Source organism: Labrus mixtus, chromosome 22, assembly GCF_963584025.1.
Source record: "Labrus mixtus chromosome 22, fLabMix1.1, whole genome shotgun sequence".
Classification (NCBI taxonomy): Eukaryota; Metazoa; Chordata; class Actinopteri; order Labriformes; family Labridae; genus Labrus; species Labrus mixtus.
The window spans coordinates 20,203,776-20,223,115 of record NC_083633.1 but is presented as its reverse complement, the minus strand read 5'-3'; the positions used below and the strand labels follow the sequence as shown (position 1 = coordinate 20,223,115).

Sequence of the window (19,340 nt, the reverse complement as noted above, 5' to 3'; positions counted from 1 at the left end):
ACACACACGCACGCACACAAACAGCCATATAACACAAACAACACTTTAACACTTGTGCAAACATATTTATCTACAGTATGATTAAGTTTACGTTTTTTTAGTTGGCTTATCTCTATAGACAGATTCGTGTGTGTGTGTGCGTGCGTGCGTGCGTGCGTGCGTGTGTGTGTGTGTGTGTGTGTGTGAGTGTGTGAATTGTAGATCTGATCCCGTGACGCGGAGCCTGGTCGGACTGGTACCGGGACCGGACGTGCTTTGAATCATTTGATGGTCCGGTACCAGCAGGGCGGGGTCAGATCTCTGGTTTGCTGTGTGTGTTTCGGTGATGAAGACTCGGTGATGAAGACTGCGGACTGATGAAGGTCTGATTCTGCGGGGTCTCCTCCTCCTCCTCTCGCGCAGGGAGCGCGCCGCGCGGCACCGGACGGACGGAGAGGCGTGACGCGCCGGAACCGCATCTCCAGGATGGCAGGTAGGTCTGATTCTTTACGGAGGTTTAATACGCCGATGTTAGAACGGCTCGGCTCGGCTCGGCTCCGTATCTGTGTGTTATTAACCCGTCCTGCTGCGGATCTGGTCCGTGTCACCGGGGCTCGGTGTCGGTGCGGCGGCTCTGCAGCTCTCATGAAGCGGGGGGGCGGCTCCGCCGATCCGGATCATTCTGACGGTCACATTGATGCCAGCGGTATCACGTTAGTCCGGACCGGGGATCAGGCCCGGATGTTCTGCAGCTGTGAGCCGGGACGGAGGCTGAGGAGAGGGGGCAGAGCAGCGGGGGAGAGCGGCAGAGGAGGGCCGAGGAGGAGGGAGGCAGGCCGGGGTGTCTGTCCGTCCGATAATTGGGTCAGTGTGAGAGGAGAACCAGCTGAGCTGAGCCGGCAGGTGTGAGCGGCCCGACCCTGAGCTGAGCCGGGCTGGAACAAAACCGAACAGATCCGAGCTGAAGAGAACAGAACCGAGCAGAGAGAGAGAGAGAGAGAGAGGATGAGAGAGAGAGAGAGAGTGATGAATGAGAATCAGAAATGTGAAATATGTGAGACTGAAGTTTACAAACAACCTGATAATCATCTTCAGTGATCGATCATTGTCACGTTTGATCCACATGTTGGAGAGCCTCAGAGTTTCTGAAGCTCACACTTGGATCATTGTCTGATGATTGACAGGTCAGGTGATCCAGATCCACCTGTCAGGCTCCTGGTTCAGACCCAGCAGACCTGATCCTGAGCTGCTGTGATCACAAACAGATTCTTCTTCTATGGAGGAAATATTTATCCTCAAAATGATTGATCTGATGATTATCTATATTAGAATTAATCGATACAAGCAGGGGCGTAGTAGAGGAGGGTGAGGGGGGCCCCAATAGAGAACGGGGCCTTATCATAACTTTATAAACTTGATGTTTAGAATGAGTTTCTTGATATTGAAACCTGTTTGATTCCATGGCAACAAAAACAGAGGTCCTCTCAGGGGTCATTGAATTTGTATAATTATCTATATTAGCAGGAATTTTGCTAACGTTGCCATTGTTGATGTGCAAACTTTTTTATTGTAATGATCCATAGAATCAAAAAGTACAGAAAAAACGCTCCGTCTTTTTCACACGACAGGTTTGAAAGATAAAGGTTAATCCATCAAACATGGTTTAAATTGCTCAATTATGTCGGCAGCGTTTTGGAAGGCGGGTTTGAGCTAAGGAGGTTGCTGATGTTTTGTGCAACTTAGACAGCGAGCAGGAGATAGTCTGCATTTTCTGATCAATAAAATCAGTAAATAACCCAATATCGGGGTCCTAGGAGTTTTGTTTTTGTTGCCGTGGTGATCATACAGGTTTGGATTTCCTGGTCTTGTGTGTTCAGGTCCTGACGGGTGGTCGGGGATCAAACCTGCGGCTCTCTGATGATCATGGACCCTGTGATCCCTCCGGGCCCCGGCTCCAGGATCAGGACTAGGATGGAGCACAGAACGTCAGCGGGCAGCAGACGCACGCTCGCTGCGCTCCTGCTGTCGGCCGCCATGTTGGTTTCCATGGTGACATCGAGCTCACCTGCTCCAGGTAAGCTGAGAAATATTTGTAATATTGATTTATTTTTTGGGCTATTTTTGACTTTATTTTATAGGACAGATAGAGTCGGAACCTGCAGGGAGGCTCTGATGGATGGATGGTGTCAAGGTGCATCATGGGTAATGTAGGCTCCAGTGTTCTGCTCCACAGGACCGCTTCAGCCCGGGTTTTAAAACAGCAGAATTATCCTTTAATGTGTAAAGTCAGAGTGTCCACACGCACTCTGAGGATGGAGGATTTTACTTCCAAAAGTTTAGCGATGCTGAGGAGGGCTGCTGTGAAGATGACCTTTGACCTTAGAGCTACCAGTAGGAGCAGGAACTTCCTTATAAGGGCGTGGGAGGTGTGTGTCAGTGAAACAGAAATAAATCTTATTTAGATTCTTTGTCTTCCTCCGTGTTCTCATCCTCCTACTGATACTGAGTCACACACACACACACACACACACACACACACACACACACACACACACACACACACACACACACACACACAGACGGCTGCTCATTCAAATTCTTCTTCTTCATTAATCTGACTCGAGAAGAGTTTTCAACGTTCAGGTGGGACGGTTGGTTTTGGCTTTTAAAACACTACAGTCCCGTCTTTTATTTTGAAAGTGGGAGGAAGGATCCTTCAAAATAAGCCTTCTAATTCAGATGAACAGCTACAGCCTGAGCACGCTCCAAAAAATGACTTCCTGTTTGTGTTTTAAAATCTGGTGTTGAAAAGCGAAATAATTTGACACTTCTTATTATTCACTATCATTCTCTCTCTCTCTCTTTCTCTCTCTGTCTCTGTCTCTCTCTCTCTCTCTCTCTCTCTCTTTCTCTCTCTCTTTCTCTCTCTCTCTGTCTCTCTCTCTCTCTCTCTCTCTCTCTTTCTCTCTTTCTCTCTCTCTCTCTCTCTCTCTCTCTCTTTCTCTCTTTCTCTCTCTCTTTCTCTCTCTGTCTCTCTCTCTCTTTCTCTCTTTCTCTCTCTCTTTCTCTCTCTCTCTCTCTCTCTCTCTCTCTTTGCACGTGATACTGCCGCAAAGCACGGCGTCACCACGGCAACCAGGCACCAGATGAGAAAGGCTGTGTGTGTGTAAGAGAGAGAGAGAGAGAGAGAGAGCTGACACAAAGACAAATAGGTTCAAAGACACTGCAGAGGAAAAGGAGCAAACAGGAAACAGGCTGTTTATATAAATAAGAATAAAAAGGTTAAAATAATAATATTCCTGTTTAAATAATCCAACATAAGAACAGAAAAAAATAATGTTAGTTTATTGAAAAGTGTGTACATATAAAATGCATACTGTTATACATAGACAGGGTTTCACACACTTCTCTTCCTGTCTGAGTTGGACGTTCAGATTGATCTCACTGTCACAAGTAGCTAACTAGCCTAGCTTAGCATAAATGCTCTGGGACACTGCTAGCCTCACTCTGTCATAAGAGGACATCACTCTCAGGACTCTCAGGTGTGTTCAGGACTCTCAGGTGTATTCAGGACTCTCAGGTGTGTTCTGGACTCTCAGGTGTGTTTAGTACTCTCAAGTTTGTTCAGGACTCTCAGGTGTGTTCAGGACTCTCAGGTTTGTTCTGGACTCTCAGGTTTGTTCTGGACTCTGTTCAGGACTCTCAGGTGTGTTCAGAACTCTCAGGTGTGTTCAGGACTCTGGACTCTGTTCAGGACTCAGATGTGTTCAGAACTCTCAGGTGTGTTCTGGACTCTCAGGTGTGTTCAGGACTCTCAGGTGTGTTCAGAACTCTCAGGTGTGTTCAGGACTCTGGGGTGTGTTCAAGACTCTCAGGTGTGTTCAGGACTCTCAGGTGTGTTCAGGACTCTGGGGTGTGTTCAAGACTCTCAGGTGTGTTCAAGACTCTCAGGTGTGTTCAGAACTCTCAGGTGTGTTCAGGACTCTGGGGTGTGTTCAAGACTCTCAGGTGTGTTCAGAACTCTCAGGTGTGTTCAGGACTCTCAGGTGTGTTCAGGACTCTGGGGTGTGTTCAGGACTTATTCATTCAGGACTGTAAAGTTTGTCAGAACTCTCAGGTTCATGCCGGACTCAGATCTCAAATCAGATCTTGGAGGATTAATCCCTCTCTCTTGTCTTTCAGGTGTGTTGGACTTTAACAGAACTGCAGAGTCTCTGTCTCGTCCTTCATCATCATCACCCTCCGACCCCTCTTCCCTCTCCCCCTCTCCACCTCGACCTCTCGCCCCAAGTCCGCTCTCAGACTCCGATTACCACGGCAACAGCCACGGGGCCGGGTCGTCGGAGGACTCGGGCGCTCAGGGGATCCACCTCCTGCTGAGACCTCCAGACCTGCTGTCCCCCAGCCTCCCCCCGCCCCTCCCCCCACACACCCAGCCCACCCTCACCCCTCCCCCTCCCTGGGAGCAGGGCCCCTCCTTGGAGGAGGCCTGGGGCTCCGGAGACTACCTGGAGACTCTTTCTTTCATGGTGCCCGATGGGGAGGAGCTCGCCCTGGCCACGCCCCTTCCCAATCACCCCTATGACGAGGACGACGGGGGGGACTGGGTCTCCTACGACAACACCTTCCCCGCTCGTCCCACCCTTTCCCTCTCCTCCCGCCTTCCCCTCTCGCCCTCCTCCTCCACCCCCGGCATTGCCCTGCACACTCGCCCCGCCCACCCGGACGTCTTCCCCGCCTGGGACGAGGACTACGACCTGGAGGACATGATGCCCCTGGAGCCGACGGAGCTGCTGCTCCCGGACATGAACAGTCTGGAGTACTACACCAACCTGCTGGCCCGGGAGAGGGAGAGGGGCCGGCCAGACCCCAAACCCCCCATCGCTCCGACCACAACCCAAACCCCCGCCGCCCTTCCGTCTCCGTCCCCGAGCTCTGGTCCTCATCAGGAACGGGAGCCCAAGCGCCCCCCAGTGGGTCCTACCCCTCCTCTCACCCTGTCACCTACCCTCACAGGCGAGGAGAAGCCACACCCACCATCGACGACTCTAAAAACCCCTTCCACCGCCCCTCCTCCAGCTCCAAAACCAAAAGAGCACACCCCAATCCCGGGCAGGCACCCTCCCCGCCCCCCTTCAAACACCACCAGCAGGGTGCCTCCCCCTCCACCGCTGGGACCCCCCACCCGCCCCGACAGACCAGAGAGGCCTCCTGTGGTTGTAGAGAAGCCGGGGATGACTCCTCCAACCCAGACCACCACCACCACTACCACGCAGATCACTGCCATCAGCCTGACCAGAGCCCCTCCGGTCACAACACCTAAAGTGGCCCAGACTCCGCCCACAAGGCAGTACCTGTGTAACGTCACCAAGCCGGAGATGTACCTGGTCAGAGTAGGTAAGAGCGCAGAGGGTCGTGAGACAGGAAGTGAGGCAGCGTGCTGGTGTCTGACAGTCAGCTGATCTGAATCTTGTTTGTGTCCTGCAGTCAGTTCCAGAGGTTCACCTGCAGGTTTCAGTCAGGTCAGAGACCTCCTGAAGAGAGAGTTCAACCGCTCAGTGGAGCTACAGGTAAACACACCTTTACCTGAGACTTCTTTGTTTTGTATCGTACAGTCACCTCACAGCTAACTGTGAGATACAAATAATCCTCACCTCATTTAAAGCATCACCTGCTCCAGAACTAACACACCTGATGGTCACCTGTCTGTTTCCTCGTCAGTTTCTGAGAACGCCGTCCAGTTTTGCCTTTCGAGTCGTTTCAGGACCCCTGATCTTCACCGCCATTTCGGTCATCAACGCCCTTCGCGCACCGCCGCGCGGCACCGGCCCGGTTCCCACTCTGTCGCCGCTCTACACCATACCTGACCTCAGGTACCAGGTTCACTCTGTGCTGCAGTTTGTCCCCGCCCACGTGGACGTCAGGGTCTGCAACTTCAGCGAGCGTGTGGAGAGAGGGCTGATGATGGCGTACGCGGAGACGAGGAGGCGGACGCACGAGGCGGGAAACGTGAGCGTACAGGTGAGTACTGCTTCCTGACAAAACTTATCACTCAGGTGAATTTATAGTTCAAAAAACAAAGTGTGACAACTTATTAAAGAAACTTTAATAAACCAGACACAGACATATCTTATAACTGTGTGTGTGTGTGTGTGTGTGTGTGTGTGTGTGTGTGTGTGTGTGTGTGTGTGTGTGTGTGTGTGTGTGTGTGTGTGTGTGTTCTCCAGCTGTTAAACGTCACCCTGAGCGTGACACGCCCAACAATGGAGAAGAAAGTTCCGGTTGACATCACCTTCGCTGTGCGGGATGGCCGAGACTACCTGCCGGGGTCAGAGGTCAGCGAACACTTGAGGAAGCTGAACCTGGTTGAGTTCAGCTTTTACGTCGGATTTCCCGCCCTTCAGATCGCAGAACGTACGTCACGCACACACACACATATTTGTTTATGTGAAGTAAATGATTGCTAGATGTGTAATAAATAACAAGGTGTTTGGTCTGTGTGTTTGTGTGTTTGTGTGTTTGTGTTTACAGCGTTTCATTACTCTGAGCTGAACACGTCTCACCACCTGCGCTCCACCTGGGTCCGCACAGGTGAGGACATATGTGCTTTGTTTTTATTGCATATTATGACATTCTGAGATCACTCCCCACAAGACCACAAGATCACAAGAGATGACTTTGTATGTGTGTGTTTGTGTGTGTTTGTCTACAGTCCTGTTGGGGGTTCACGAGCAGCTGGTGGCTGAGAGGAGCTTTAAAGCTCGTCTGGAGAGACGCTTGGCTCTGCTGCTGGAGGAGGGACTGCAGGGAGTCAACAGGAGGCGCTGGAAGAGAGCTACAGCAGTGGGCAACAACAGTCTGCAGGTATACACACAGCATACAGGTATACACACAGCATACAGGTATACACATCATACAGGTATACACACAGCATACAGGTATACACACAGCATACAGGTATACACACATCATACAGGTATACACACAGCATACAGGTATACACACAGCATACAGGTATACACACATCATACAGGTATACACACACCATACAGGTATACACACAGCATACAGGTATACACACATCATACAGGTATACACACAGCATACAAGTATACACACAGCATACAGGTATACACATCATACAGGTATACACACATCATACAGGTATACACACAGCATACAGGTATACACATCATACAGGTATACACACAGCATACAGGTATACACACAGCATACAGGTATACACATCATACAGGTATACACACATCATACAGGTATACACACAGCATACAGGTATACACACATCATACAGGTATACACACATCATACAGGTATACACACATCATACAGGTATACACACATCATACAGGTATACACATCATACAGGTATACACACATCATACAGGTATGCACACATCATACAGGTATACACACATCATACAGGTATACACACATCATACAGGTATACACATCATACAGGTATACACACAGCATACAGGTATACACACATCATACAGGTATACACACATCATACAGGTATACACACATCATACAGGTATACACACATCATACAGGTATACACACATCATACAGGTATACACATCATACAGGTATACACACAGCATACAGGTATACACACATCATACAGGTATACACACATCATACAGGTATACACACATCATACAGGTATACACATCATACAGGTATACACACAGCATACAGGTATACACACATCATACAGGTATACACACATCATACAGGTATACACACATCATACAGGTATGCACACACCATACAGGTATACACACATCATACAGGTATGCACACACCATACAGGTATACACATCATACAGGTATACACACATCATACAGGTATACACACATCATACAGGTATGCACACACCATACAGGTATACACATCATACAGGTATACACACATCATACAGGTATACACATCATACAGGTATACACACATCATACAGGTATACACACATCATACAGGTATGCACACACCATACAGGTATACACATCATACAGGTATACACATATCATACAGGTATACACACATCATACAGGTATACACACATCATACAGGTATGCACACACCATACAGGTATACACATCATACAGGTATACACATCATACAGGTATACACACATCATACAGGTATACACATCATACAGGTATACACACATCATACAGGTATACACACATCATACAGGTATGCACACACCATACAGGTATACACACCATACAGGTATACACATCATACAGGTATACACACATCATACAGGTACACACCTAATTCAGGAATTGTGAAACTGTTGTGAAACTGTTGTTGACTTGTTGTGTCTCAGGTTGTCCGGGTGTCGTCGTTGTCTGGTCCAGAGCGCCCCCTGGAGGTCTTTTATTTTGTGGAGGGTCCAGGTGGTGAGCGTATACCAGCTGAGGTGACAGCAGCCACCCTTAACCGCGTTGACCTGCAGAGAGCCGCCATCGTGCTGGGACACCGAGTCCAAAGACCGCTCGCACAGCGTGAGTCCAGAACCTACCCTACCTCTACTCCAACACCTGTCCTTCACACCTATGTGACTCACCTGTCTGCCTCTCCTGTCTGTCTGCAGCGGTGGAGACCCTCTCCATCCCCCCTGCAGAGACTCAGAGCAGCAGTGTCTGGCTGATTGTGGGCGTGGTCGTTCCGGTGTTGCTGGCGGTCTTCATCATCATCATCCTGTACTGGAAGCTGTGCGGCTCAGAGAAGCTGGAGTTCCAGCCAGACGCGATAAACACGATCCAGCAGAGGCAGAAGGTGAGCATCGGCAGGAAGTGGTCAATATTTCCTGTGTTTGACGCACTAACAGCTTACCCTTGTCGTTTCTCAGCTCCAGGCTCCCAGCGTCAAAGGTTTCGACTTCGCTAAGCTTCACCTCGGTCAGCACAGCAAAGACGACATCATGGTGATCCAGGAGCCTGGCCCCCTGCCCGCCCCTGTCAAAGAGGCCACACCCTCCGACGGTGGAGACCTCAACACCCCCAAATCTAAAGGCTCCTCCACCAAGGCAGCGCGCTCCGGCCGCCGCAGGGGCCGGTAGGATCACACCTGTGGACTTCTTACCTTTTTAAAACATTCTTATTTTACCTTTTATTGTAATTTGTAGATGTTTCCTCATTGTGTCAACCAAAAATCTGATTCTGGTTCTGTAAAAAATGTCTTAAAGAAACACCTGAAACTTAAATTTTTTTAATAAACAAGTCCAAGCAAACTGTAAAATATTGGTTTAAAATCGATATTGAACCTGTTTTTCTTTGTTCAGGCTCAGCCCGTCAGACGGCGACTCGTTAGGAAGCGACCAATCGAGCGGCAGAGAATCGGCCGAAGAAAGCACTCGAGCTGTGGCCACGCCCAGTGAGGGGAAACAGCACAGGAAGACGCCCAAAAATGGTAAGCGACTGATATCCTCATCTGAACTGATTGAGAAGAAGTGAAAAACAGCGGTCTAAACATCTTCTCTTCTCTCTCTCTGGTGATTCTGGACTGAAGGGAGGAGCAAGATGGGTACGTTTACACCTTTGATCATTACCAGTTTGATATTTACAATGAATCAACTTCCTGTTAACCTCTGACCCTTTGACCTCAGGCGGCGGTCCGGACGAGCTCCTCTCCTCCTCCTCCATCTTTGACCACGTCGACCGGCTTTCTCGGGGCTCATCTGACGGCACGCGTCGCCAGGCCAACAAGGTGCAGCTGATTGCCATGCAGCCTCGTCCGAGCCCGCCGCACGCCGCGTCACAGCACAGCCCCACCCTCACCGAGAAGGTCAACACAGAGGTGAGAGTGCACAAAAAAAAAACACACACATCCCACAACTCATCTCATACCTGTCTGACATCATCATAACGTTCACCCCTGCAGGTGGCGCTGAGACACAAGTCAGAGATCGAGCATCACAGGAACAAACTCCGGCAGCGAGCCAAGAGGCGGGGCCAGTGCGAGTTTCCCTCCATGGATGACATCATGGACGCGTTTGGAGAGGGACCCGTGCAGAGCGAGGTGGCACAGCGTCTCTATAGCTCCGCCCACGACCACATGGACTGCATCCTGCAGGCCGACGGCCAATCTCCCCCCACCCCCAACGACTCCAGGAAGAGGTCAGAGTTCACCTGAGAGTGACGCTGAGACGCTTAATAAATAAAAATATATGATGGCTGATATCTTAACATGTGTGACGCTCGTTTAACGCCTCAAATAAACAGTCAAGACTTATTCCTACCCTTTCCGTGTGTTCCATACCTCCAACATCGGAACCATCATGAAACACATGCTAACTTTGTGTATTTGTCCTTCCAGAGGGAGACGCTCTCCTCGGGGTCGGCGGGCTCAGCCAGGACCTGGAAGTCTTCCTGATACAGACAGAGATCGACTGCTCACTGATCAGAGCGCCACCTACAGGAAATACCCAGGACTGAACAACGTGGCGTACATGGTGAGATACACATGTGGTTTTCAAGTGCGTCAACTATAGAAAGTGGAGTTCCTCAGGGTACTGTTTTGGTTGTTTTTTTGTTTTTATTAATGATTTAAATGAGTTTTTTCTTTTTAATTGTTTGTGGATGATTGGGTCTGTTATTATTTTGTAGCGTAATTAAATTATTAAGATGTTATGTCTTTATTTAACCTCGGATTTAAGAAGGGGCACCACTTCCTGTTAAAGGAAGAAAATAACTTTAATGGTATACGTTAATTAATTAATCAGTCAGTTTCATATCTTGAAAGAAGTAAGTTCTGGAAATGTTAAACAAGAAAACACACAGACAATGTCCAGAATTTTAAGTGTAAACTTTAATATAAAAAGGGGTAAACAATAATGTATAGGCGGAAGGAATTGGTGTTCAAAATTGAAGAGCAAAGACTTTAGAAAAGAAAGTTCAAAAACCTTGCTTGAGCCAGAAAGAATTTATGTTCCAAAAATTGTGCGTGAAAAGGAAAGTTTGGCAGAGACTCGTCTCTACGGCACAAACTTAAAAGAAAGGATTCAGACCGAAGTCCGAAGAGAAGCGAGCAAGAGCTGAAGCTCTAAACTTCAACAAACCAAAAACTAACTAACAGAAGAACTAAAGATCTGAGCTCAGTGTGAACTCTTATCACCTGGATGGGAGGAGGGGGGTCTGCAGGAGAAGAGGGGTGCCACCCACGGGTGACTCCCATTCTGACCGGAGGACAATTGTTTAAACTAAATCGAGTTTACTCAATAAGATTAAGAATAAGAATCTAAACATATATACGTCACCATACATTAATTTCGATATTATTTCTATCAGATCCACGTTGATGTAGGTTCACGTCATATATTTAGACAAACATTTCTATCAGATTCATGTTGAGATGAAAATCACACCATCTGGGAACATCCTCAGTTAATCCCATCCTGTAGGTGAACAAAAACATGTTATACAGTCAACATTCTTAATAAGACATATTAATAAAGTAGGAAAAGAAGTTGGTGTCTTTAAATAACACCTTCTATAGCTAATATCAAAGAGTATGCTTTATAACACGTCTAAATGTATAATTATGAAGGTTACGTATTCATGGATATTCTAACACTAGATGGCAATAGCGCTCCACATCAAATTCCTATTAAACATAATATAACTCTTATTCCTGTTCTGAAGATCAGATTTTGAGTTTAAAAAGATGATTATAATACATTCAATGTGACAATTACAAATATCTACATGAAGAAAGACATAAATGTTCATTTGATGCAGAATTGAACGCTGTGGTTTAATTCAGTTCTTCAGCAGTCCTTCAACAGATGGTCAATTTTACGACTTTGCAGAGACTGGTTTCGGTCACAGTTCATGTTCAGGTCAATTCGTAGATAGCAGAGTGTTCTGTTTCTGCTCGGTTGTTTATTCAAGGTGTTGTAAAAGTTCATAATATCCTGTCTGAGAGGGAGGCTTAAATCATTGATCAGTTCCTTTGTTTCTTGGTAAAAGTAAACAACATGTTAATCCACAGTCCTGAGTCCTGCAGAGAGAGAGGTTGTAAAACGTGGCTGCTGATAACGACTACAATTTCATGAACACAGCAACACCGAAATATTGACATCTAAGATAAATCTTTGGACTTTCCAGAAAATGTTGTGACTATAGATCATTGTTTAACTGTAAAAGGTCACTGCTGTCACAAGATGTGGGAGTTGTTTGATTTCTTTGCTGTTTTGTTTGACCTTGATTTTGAACTATGTGACCTCTCCTCTGTGTTGTGTTTCTTCCGTCTCACAGTCCGACCCGGACCTGCCCCCGGATCACGGAAGCCCCTCCCCGACCGACGAAGTGTTTGACTCTGCCCCACCCCCGCCCCCCTACATGCCCCCCCAGCCCTCCATTGAGGAGGCGCGGCAGCAGATGCACTCCCTCCTGGACGATGCCTTCGCCCTGGTGTCGCCGTCCTCGCAGGGCAGCGCCGGGCTGAGCGGGGTAAGCCCTGCCCTGCCTAGCCCCTCCCCCCAGACTTGCCCCCCAGGCAGGCAGTGGGGCTCTTACCAAGCAGCCCCCTCTCAGAGCCCCTTTTCTGCAGTGAGTGTGTCATCCTGCTGCTGAGGCCATTTTCCTCCCGTCGTCCATTCATATTGAGCTTTTTTCTCTTTCTCCCTGCAGAGATACGCAGAGCTAGGGATGTCTCCCACGTCTGTCCAGGGTCTACTGCAAAGGTCAGAGTCCAAACACACCTGTTCTCACCTGTTCTCACCTGCACAAAGACCAGGGTCAGGTGTACAGGCTGGACCAGTCCTGATTGTTTGTGTTTGGTTTGTGTAGACAGGGCCTGAGTTCAGGAGGGTACATCTCTACTGGAGACCAGCTGCAGGACTCTGTTTACTCCAGCAGGGGGCAGTATGAAGACCCCCCTTCATCATCCAGACCGCGACCTGTAGGGGGCAGCACAGGTACAGACATCTGAGTGTTCTAATCACGAGCATTGCTATCATGTTTGAATCTCTCACACCTGTTGACTGAATCATCTGACCTACTTGACCTCCAGGTGCACAGCTCCATCACCTGACCCAGGTGGGTCTGTCGAGTCAGATCAGCGCATATCCCGGGGTGGGTCGCAGTATGTCAGGTCCAACCGGCTCCAGCTGGAACCAGCAGCACTCGGACCAGGACCTGTCAAGACCAGGAGCCAGCAGAGAGAGTGTGAGTACCTGTTCAGGGGATCGGTCTAATATCCAGTTCTGACCTGTCTTCTCCTGATCTCACCTGACTAACATGTTAGACCATTTCAGGCCAGATCAGTCCAGTTGAGTTAACCCCAACATGACCTGGTTCGGACCTCAGTAGGATTAAGGTTTTCTGTTCACTCTTCTTTGGTTCATGTCCTTTTTTATTCTCTAAAATTAAATCAGGATCCTGTGGACATGTACTGGTGGGCTGCACACAGGGGGCGCCCCTGAACCGGTGGAACTCCTTTTCCAAATCCAAGTCCAAGGCTCTGAAAAATTAAATGTATTATCTGTATCATCTTTTTCATTTTTTTAAAATCTAGACTTATTTCTATTCTTGGCACCGCCCTCTTTATCTGTCTCTCTGTTATTTGCCCTGCCCTCTTTATCTCTCTCTGTTCTTTGCCCCGCCCTCTTTATCTTACTCTGTTCTTTGCCCCGCCCTCTTTATATGTCTCTCTGTTCTTTGCCCCGCCCCTTTTATCTCTCTCTGTTCTTTGCCCCACCCTCTTTATATGTCTCTCTGTTATTTTCCCCACCCTCTTAAACCATGCTTTCTTCCTCCAGGTGCTGTCGTTCCCTGAGTTCTCCTCGTCCTCTGTTTTTCAAATGCCCAGCTCCTCGTTGCGGGACCCATCTGCCCCGCCCCTCCTTCTGACCTCACCGACCCCCGAGTACCCACCTGAGGATGCCTCCCCTTCCGCCCACACCTCGGCCTCCCTGATAAAGGCCATCAGGGAGGAGCTGCGACGTCTGGCCCAGAAACAGGCAGCAGTGACCAGTTACCCTTAGACTGGTCCGGGGTTCTCTTGGATCAGTACTGGACAGGTTTCAGAGCCTGTAAGGACCAGCTTAAAAAACATGAAACTGATCACAACACTTTGGACTGTGGATCTACGACTGTGCCGTCAAAACACTTAATAACTCTGGACCACGATCCACATCTGAAAGAGGACAGAGTCTCTGGACTGAAGGACCTCCGGTTCTGTACAGGGTCCCCATCTGTTCGTCTGTCTGTCATCCTTCAGCTCCATGTTCATTGGTCAGTTCTGACTCTTCATGTTTCCATTCAGGTGCTTCCTAAACAGGTTCAGTCACTGATAATCAATCCACAACTTCAGGAGCAACACTTTTATTCTGAATGTTTAGCAAGTTCCTTCCTGCTGTTCCTCAATGAATCGTTTTCATGACGGTCTGATGTGGATCATCGATCCTGAGCTCCTGATGGTCTCTCCTGACTTGGTTAGGGAGATCTTTTAGTCCTAAACTTCTGGAGCTAATTGTTTTCCCCCCTCACATTCTTCAGTGGCAGTTTATTCCTGAACACATCAAGTGGATCATCTGGCCTTACTCTCCGGGGGAAGAGAGCACTGCTGGATTCTGGAGTGCCTGGTCACTACAGACTCCCTGCAGAGATCCAGCCCTGCTCTTCCAGAACTTCAATGAAGATTGTTTTTTTAAGCATCTGAACCCTCCTGACCGTATGGTTTGTCCTTCCTGACCCTACAAGTGGATGTTCCCTCCTGACCATACAAGTAGATGTTCCCTCCGGCCCCTTCAGGTGGATGTTCCCTCCTGAGCCTACAAGTGGATATTCCTTACCGATCGTACAGAAGGATGTTCCCTGCCAATCGTTCCTCCTGAAGTTCTGACCTCGATTGTCTCTCTGGACCTTCTGTGGTGCTAACTGTCAGCCTCGTACCATCTCCTCATCGACCACTTATTGCCTTCACATCCCATCAGCCGCGAGGAACAGGTCTCCGTCCATCAACCACATCAGTGCAGTCTTTGCACTGTCGACAGCTGGAGGTGGCAAATAGTTCCTACGGCAACAGGACGCAAAATAGGAAAATAAAATAAATATCTATAAAGTTGATATAAATATCTGTAAAGAGATAGAATCCCAATGAGCACAATATAAATGTCAGAGTAATTATTGGAGTATTGAGATGTGACTTATTTTTTATTGCTTATAAATGAAAGTATACTTTAAATCCTTTATTTTGATCAAAAAAAAGACCAAACTACTGTTCTAGTTGTGTTGCTCTTGTGTTTGAGCTCGCTGTAGATCTGAGCCTGCGCTTATTTCTCAGTGTAGGCGTTGCTTACCGTAGCTGCTAGCTTGTTGTGTTCATGTATCGGTGGCAATGAAAAAAGAAATACTGCTATTGCATTGCTTTAATATATCGAGTTTCCTCATTGGCAATGTGTTGCATTCATCAATCTGTGGGCAGAAAAATATAGATAAATTTTTCTGTGCGGAGGCAGAGATGTGAAACCAGTCGTTCATCACAACCGGAAGATGAAGCTAATAGCCAACACACCAGCGCCCTTCGGAGGCTTTAAAGTTCATTATACTCGAGAAAATTGCCCAAAATAGATGTAATGAGTGGAGCAGTGATGATTTAAGGTCAACCTTAAATGTCCTTCTTATCTGCGTAAGGTTAACAAGGGAAAGAAAACGGGACCCAGGACAGAACCTTGGGGTGCACCACAACTAAGAGTCACAGATAAAAACTTGAAAACAAAGCTGCTTCAGGAGTTTTAAGTTTAAGATGGAAGATTTGCTTTTCTCTTTTAATTAATGGTTGAAACTAGGAACCATAAGTACTCTTTAAATTCTACGTCTGGCACTCACAGACAACCTGAAAACCAACCCACTGATTTCAACAAGACAGAAACTCTGACATATTTTGTCTTCACGGGCCGGTTGTGCAGCTGAACGACTGGTTCTCCTCTCTGCTAGTCGGCTGTTTTCTTTGTAGTGTTGTGGAGAAGTCAGTCGCTCGTAAAAAAAAAAAAAAGAAAAAAGAAATCTGGTTTCATTGAGTAAAAGAGGGTTTGTTCGTCTCTGCTCTCTGCTCTTCTTTAGCATGTTTGACTAAGTTTGAGGCTTTAGCTACTCGTGATGTTCCAGTAAATGTTAGCATGCTGCTTAAAGATATTTAAAAACAGAATTTGAAAAAGTAAAGAGTTGTTCCACATCAAGTTAAGAGTGAGCAAAGAGTGCCATCAAACCATCGTTCATCCAAACACAGTAGGAAAAAAAATCATATGAATCATGTATTTTTTGTTTTTTTTTGCATTTACAAAAGCTATTTTTAAATCTAAAGAAAGTGGATATGGTGTTTAATAGAAAACATAGTATATATGAAATATTTTATCTGTGATCGCTCTGCTGAACGGACTCAAAGATCTGCCCAGCAACAGTGCCAACACATCCTTCATGGAGCAGGAACACACCACAGAACTCGTCACTGGCTGTGGACTCTCTGATTGGACCTTAGCACCTGTCAGTCAGGCTGTAGGACTTGGTCATACCCTACAGGTTCACATGGTGCTAAATCTACGACTCCAGGTGTATCTGAAACACGTCAGATCACACCTGAAACAGAAAAAAAGTCAACCTGTGCACAGTGCAGGTGACAAGATGACCCGAGGAGTTTGTATTGTCGTATCAATCTTCTCCTGAATGTTTCCTTCAATGTTTTCTAGAGTTTCTGTGTTTTCTAGATCCTCAGTGAGCGGACAATGTCTACTCGTGACAAAACTACAGATCCTGTCTTACTCGGATTACACTAACACAGACAGAGCCTCCAAGTCCTGAAATCTTCCCTAAATCGTGTGCAAACAAGATGTCATCCAGATACAAACATGTCCAAACATCCGTACAGAAGTAAACAAGATACCGAACACTTATCACAAGATTATAACGACATGTTGAGTTATAAGAAAACAAAATATTAACTTTCACTAATATGTGCTTGTGGGTAACACAATTTGACAAAACAGATAAATCTTATTAGGGACTCAAAAACAAAGATGTTTGTGCAAAGTAATATTAGAAGTACTTAGTATTTTGCATACAGATGCTTGTACAATGTCTAACTTGCAAAATTATTTATTGGCAATAAGTCGAATGCAAGTTAGACATTGTGCACGTTTTTCATTGTGTTTTCCTACTCTAACATTGAAACTGAAAACATGTTGTGTAGTTTCTGATCTGTAATGGTTGCACAGTTTGAGTCTGTAGTTTTGTCCTGAATAAAAAACGTCCCTCTCTGAGCTGAACCACATTCCCGCCACTCCTCTCAGGTGATGTTCCAACACGCAGCTTCACTGAGACCGACCAGGTGAGCTCGCATCTGTTCCAGGTGTGATTCAGGTAACTCAGTGAGACTGCCTGCTGGAAAAACCTGAAGGAAAAAAGTTACTTTAATGTGACATCAGTGACCTGGGAACACTGCCAGCAGTCTCACCTGTCCGCCTGCAGCCAGGTGAGTCTGAGTGTGTCACATGACAGGACCTACGTGACCTTTGTGTGAGCTGCATCCTGTTTGAGTCTAAAAGATTGTGTTATCTAACATTAAAGAGATGTGTTTAAATCAAGCTGTGACTGAGGGTTATTCATTATCTTGTATTTTTTATGATTTCATCTGTTTGCTGCTGCGCAAATGCAAAAAAAATATTTGAAACTTTATTTAAAAAAGTGACTTCAGCTGCAGGAAAAACAAGACATTCACCTACACTGTGATGTCATAATGGTAGATTAAGTTTGTTATTAACATCTCCAGAGGGGTGGCATGCCCCCCCCCCCCCCCCCCCCCCTTGAAATCTGATCGCCCACCCAAGAGTCCTAAACTGTGATTGGCTACTAACCCATGTCAGAGGCGGGACTTATGTCAAAACCAAGTTGCAGAGAGAAATCCCATGATTCCCTGCTAGCCTCGACGTCTTATTTTGTTATTGTAGTATTGATTTAGAGCCCCCTGGCGGCTGAATCTACATATTGTAAGTACTTTAAATTATGACTTTGAACATACATATTTTATTTCATTATCTTGTGTTATGAAGTAGATATTATTCATGAGGTTAGAAAGGGTAGATCATTTAAAGTTATTTGTGTGAGTTTGTGCTCACATTACACTTTAGGCCACCCCTGCAGTCAGAGACCCAGTTGGGCCACCTCAGTCAAAAAAATGTCTGGACACGCCCCTCGTTTTCAAATTCGCTGCTGTGTATTTTCCCCTTTGCGTTTCTGGACCAAGCCTTCAGCCAAACATCCTTTAAATAATCTGTTTGTTTAAGGATTTTCTTTAACAAACAAGATGTAAAATGTTGACCTGACTTGTCACAAAGAGACACCGATCAGAAGTATCTTCAGGTGAATTCGGCTATTCAAAGATCCTCTATGGCGACGTAAGAGGAGAGTATCTCACCTGTGCTGAGCAGCAGATGCAAATATTCCAGTCAAGTTTAATTCATCAAAAGTGTTTAAGTATATACTGTAACAGGCTACTCTGTTACTCTGCCTCTGGTAATCTGAACAGAGCTGCCCCCTCCCCAATCCGATGTGTAAACAGACCCCACCCCTCCTCCTCCCCCTCCTGTCCCTCCTCCTTCTCCCTAGTGACGGTGATACACCTGAGCCAGGTGAACAACACTTTACACCGGAATATCTGTATATCTAATTTCAACCTCTCCTGCAGCCTCAGAGGAGAAAACCCGGACATCTCAGTCGTTTAAAAACGTCCTCTGCGTGAGTACATTGATAAGTTATAAACCTTTTTTAATGTGAACAACACTTGTTGATCGTTGACTTCCTGCATTAAAAGTGAAGCTAACACCAAGCTAATGTGACTATTCGATCATTACACCGTAACATCCTCCACATGTTCGACTTTAATCGACCACTCTTTGTGATCCATATTCGACTAAACCGTGAAAACCCTTCAGCGAAACCCCTTTTTAAAATCTGTCGCTTTAGAGTTTTCTGTCTCCAGAAGGCGGGGTGATGTTCAGACGTGACTGAAGAAGAGTTTAAATATGTTAAACTTGTCCATTGATGAATTCGGGTTTGCACATTATTCACCTTCAGACTCTTCAGGTAAATAAACAGAGGCTTGTCTTCCTGCTCTTATTTGATTAAACTAATAACCTGCAGTTATTTTGTGCAGAGGTTCAGATTTATTCAAATCACTGCCTGCTCCTCGGTTTGTTAAATATACGATCTTTTTTCTGGAGTAATGAGCAGTCGGGAAGCGAGAACTTTAAATGTATTTTTTTAAAGGTGCACTAAGTAGATTTGATAATGACGAAGTGAAACAACTATATGCTGTGTTTTCTGAACTGAAT

General features: G+C 46.5%; 2 protein-coding genes across 3 annotated transcripts in view; both read left to right on the top strand.

The window, feature by feature from the left end:
* The first annotated feature begins 206 nt into the window (after positions 1–206).
* si:dkeyp-27e10.3 (UPF0606 protein KIAA1549) lies at positions 207–17,594 on the top strand. The gene is made up of 22 exons (XM_061029233.1): positions 207–472; positions 1,857–2,053; positions 4,162–5,376; positions 5,467–5,549; positions 5,701–6,000; positions 6,207–6,393; positions 6,511–6,570; positions 6,692–6,843; positions 8,337–8,514; positions 8,604–8,788; positions 8,862–9,067; positions 9,294–9,421; positions 9,521–9,535; positions 9,618–9,808; positions 9,893–10,128; positions 10,328–10,463; positions 12,268–12,561; positions 12,643–12,695; positions 12,802–12,929; positions 13,025–13,179; positions 13,773–14,714; positions 14,767–17,594. Exons 2-21 carry the CDS (start codon positions 1,897–1,899, stop codon positions 13,995–13,997), a joined length of 4,284 nt encoding a protein of 1,427 aa, XP_060885216.1. The 5' UTR covers positions 207–472; positions 1,857–1,896; the 3' UTR covers positions 13,998–14,714; positions 14,767–17,594.
* Positions 17,595–18,588: 994 nt separating this feature from the next.
* svopl (SVOP-like) overlaps positions 18,589–19,340 on the top strand; it is a 9,640-nt gene continuing 8,888 nt past the window's right edge. For both annotated transcript variants that reach the window (XM_061030365.1, XM_061030364.1), the window contains exon 1: positions 18,589–18,744. The gene's annotated coding sequence lies outside the window, so the exon portion shown is untranslated. The remainder of the gene's footprint in view (positions 18,745–19,340) is intronic.

Bases quoted from the DNA above. Each gene is read 5' to 3' on its own strand.
- si:dkeyp-27e10.3 (XM_061029233.1), top strand. From the start codon at position 1,897: ATGATCATGGACCCTGTGATCCCTCCGGGCCCCGGCTCCAGGATCAGG. The intron at 5,550-5,700 runs GTAAACACACCT...TTTCCTCGTCAG, and splicing joins ACCGCTCAGTGGAGCTACAG to TTTCTGAGAACGCCGTCCAG. The intron at 8,789-8,861 runs GTGAGCATCGGC...GTCGTTTCTCAG, and splicing joins CGATCCAGCAGAGGCAGAAG to CTCCAGGCTCCCAGCGTCAA.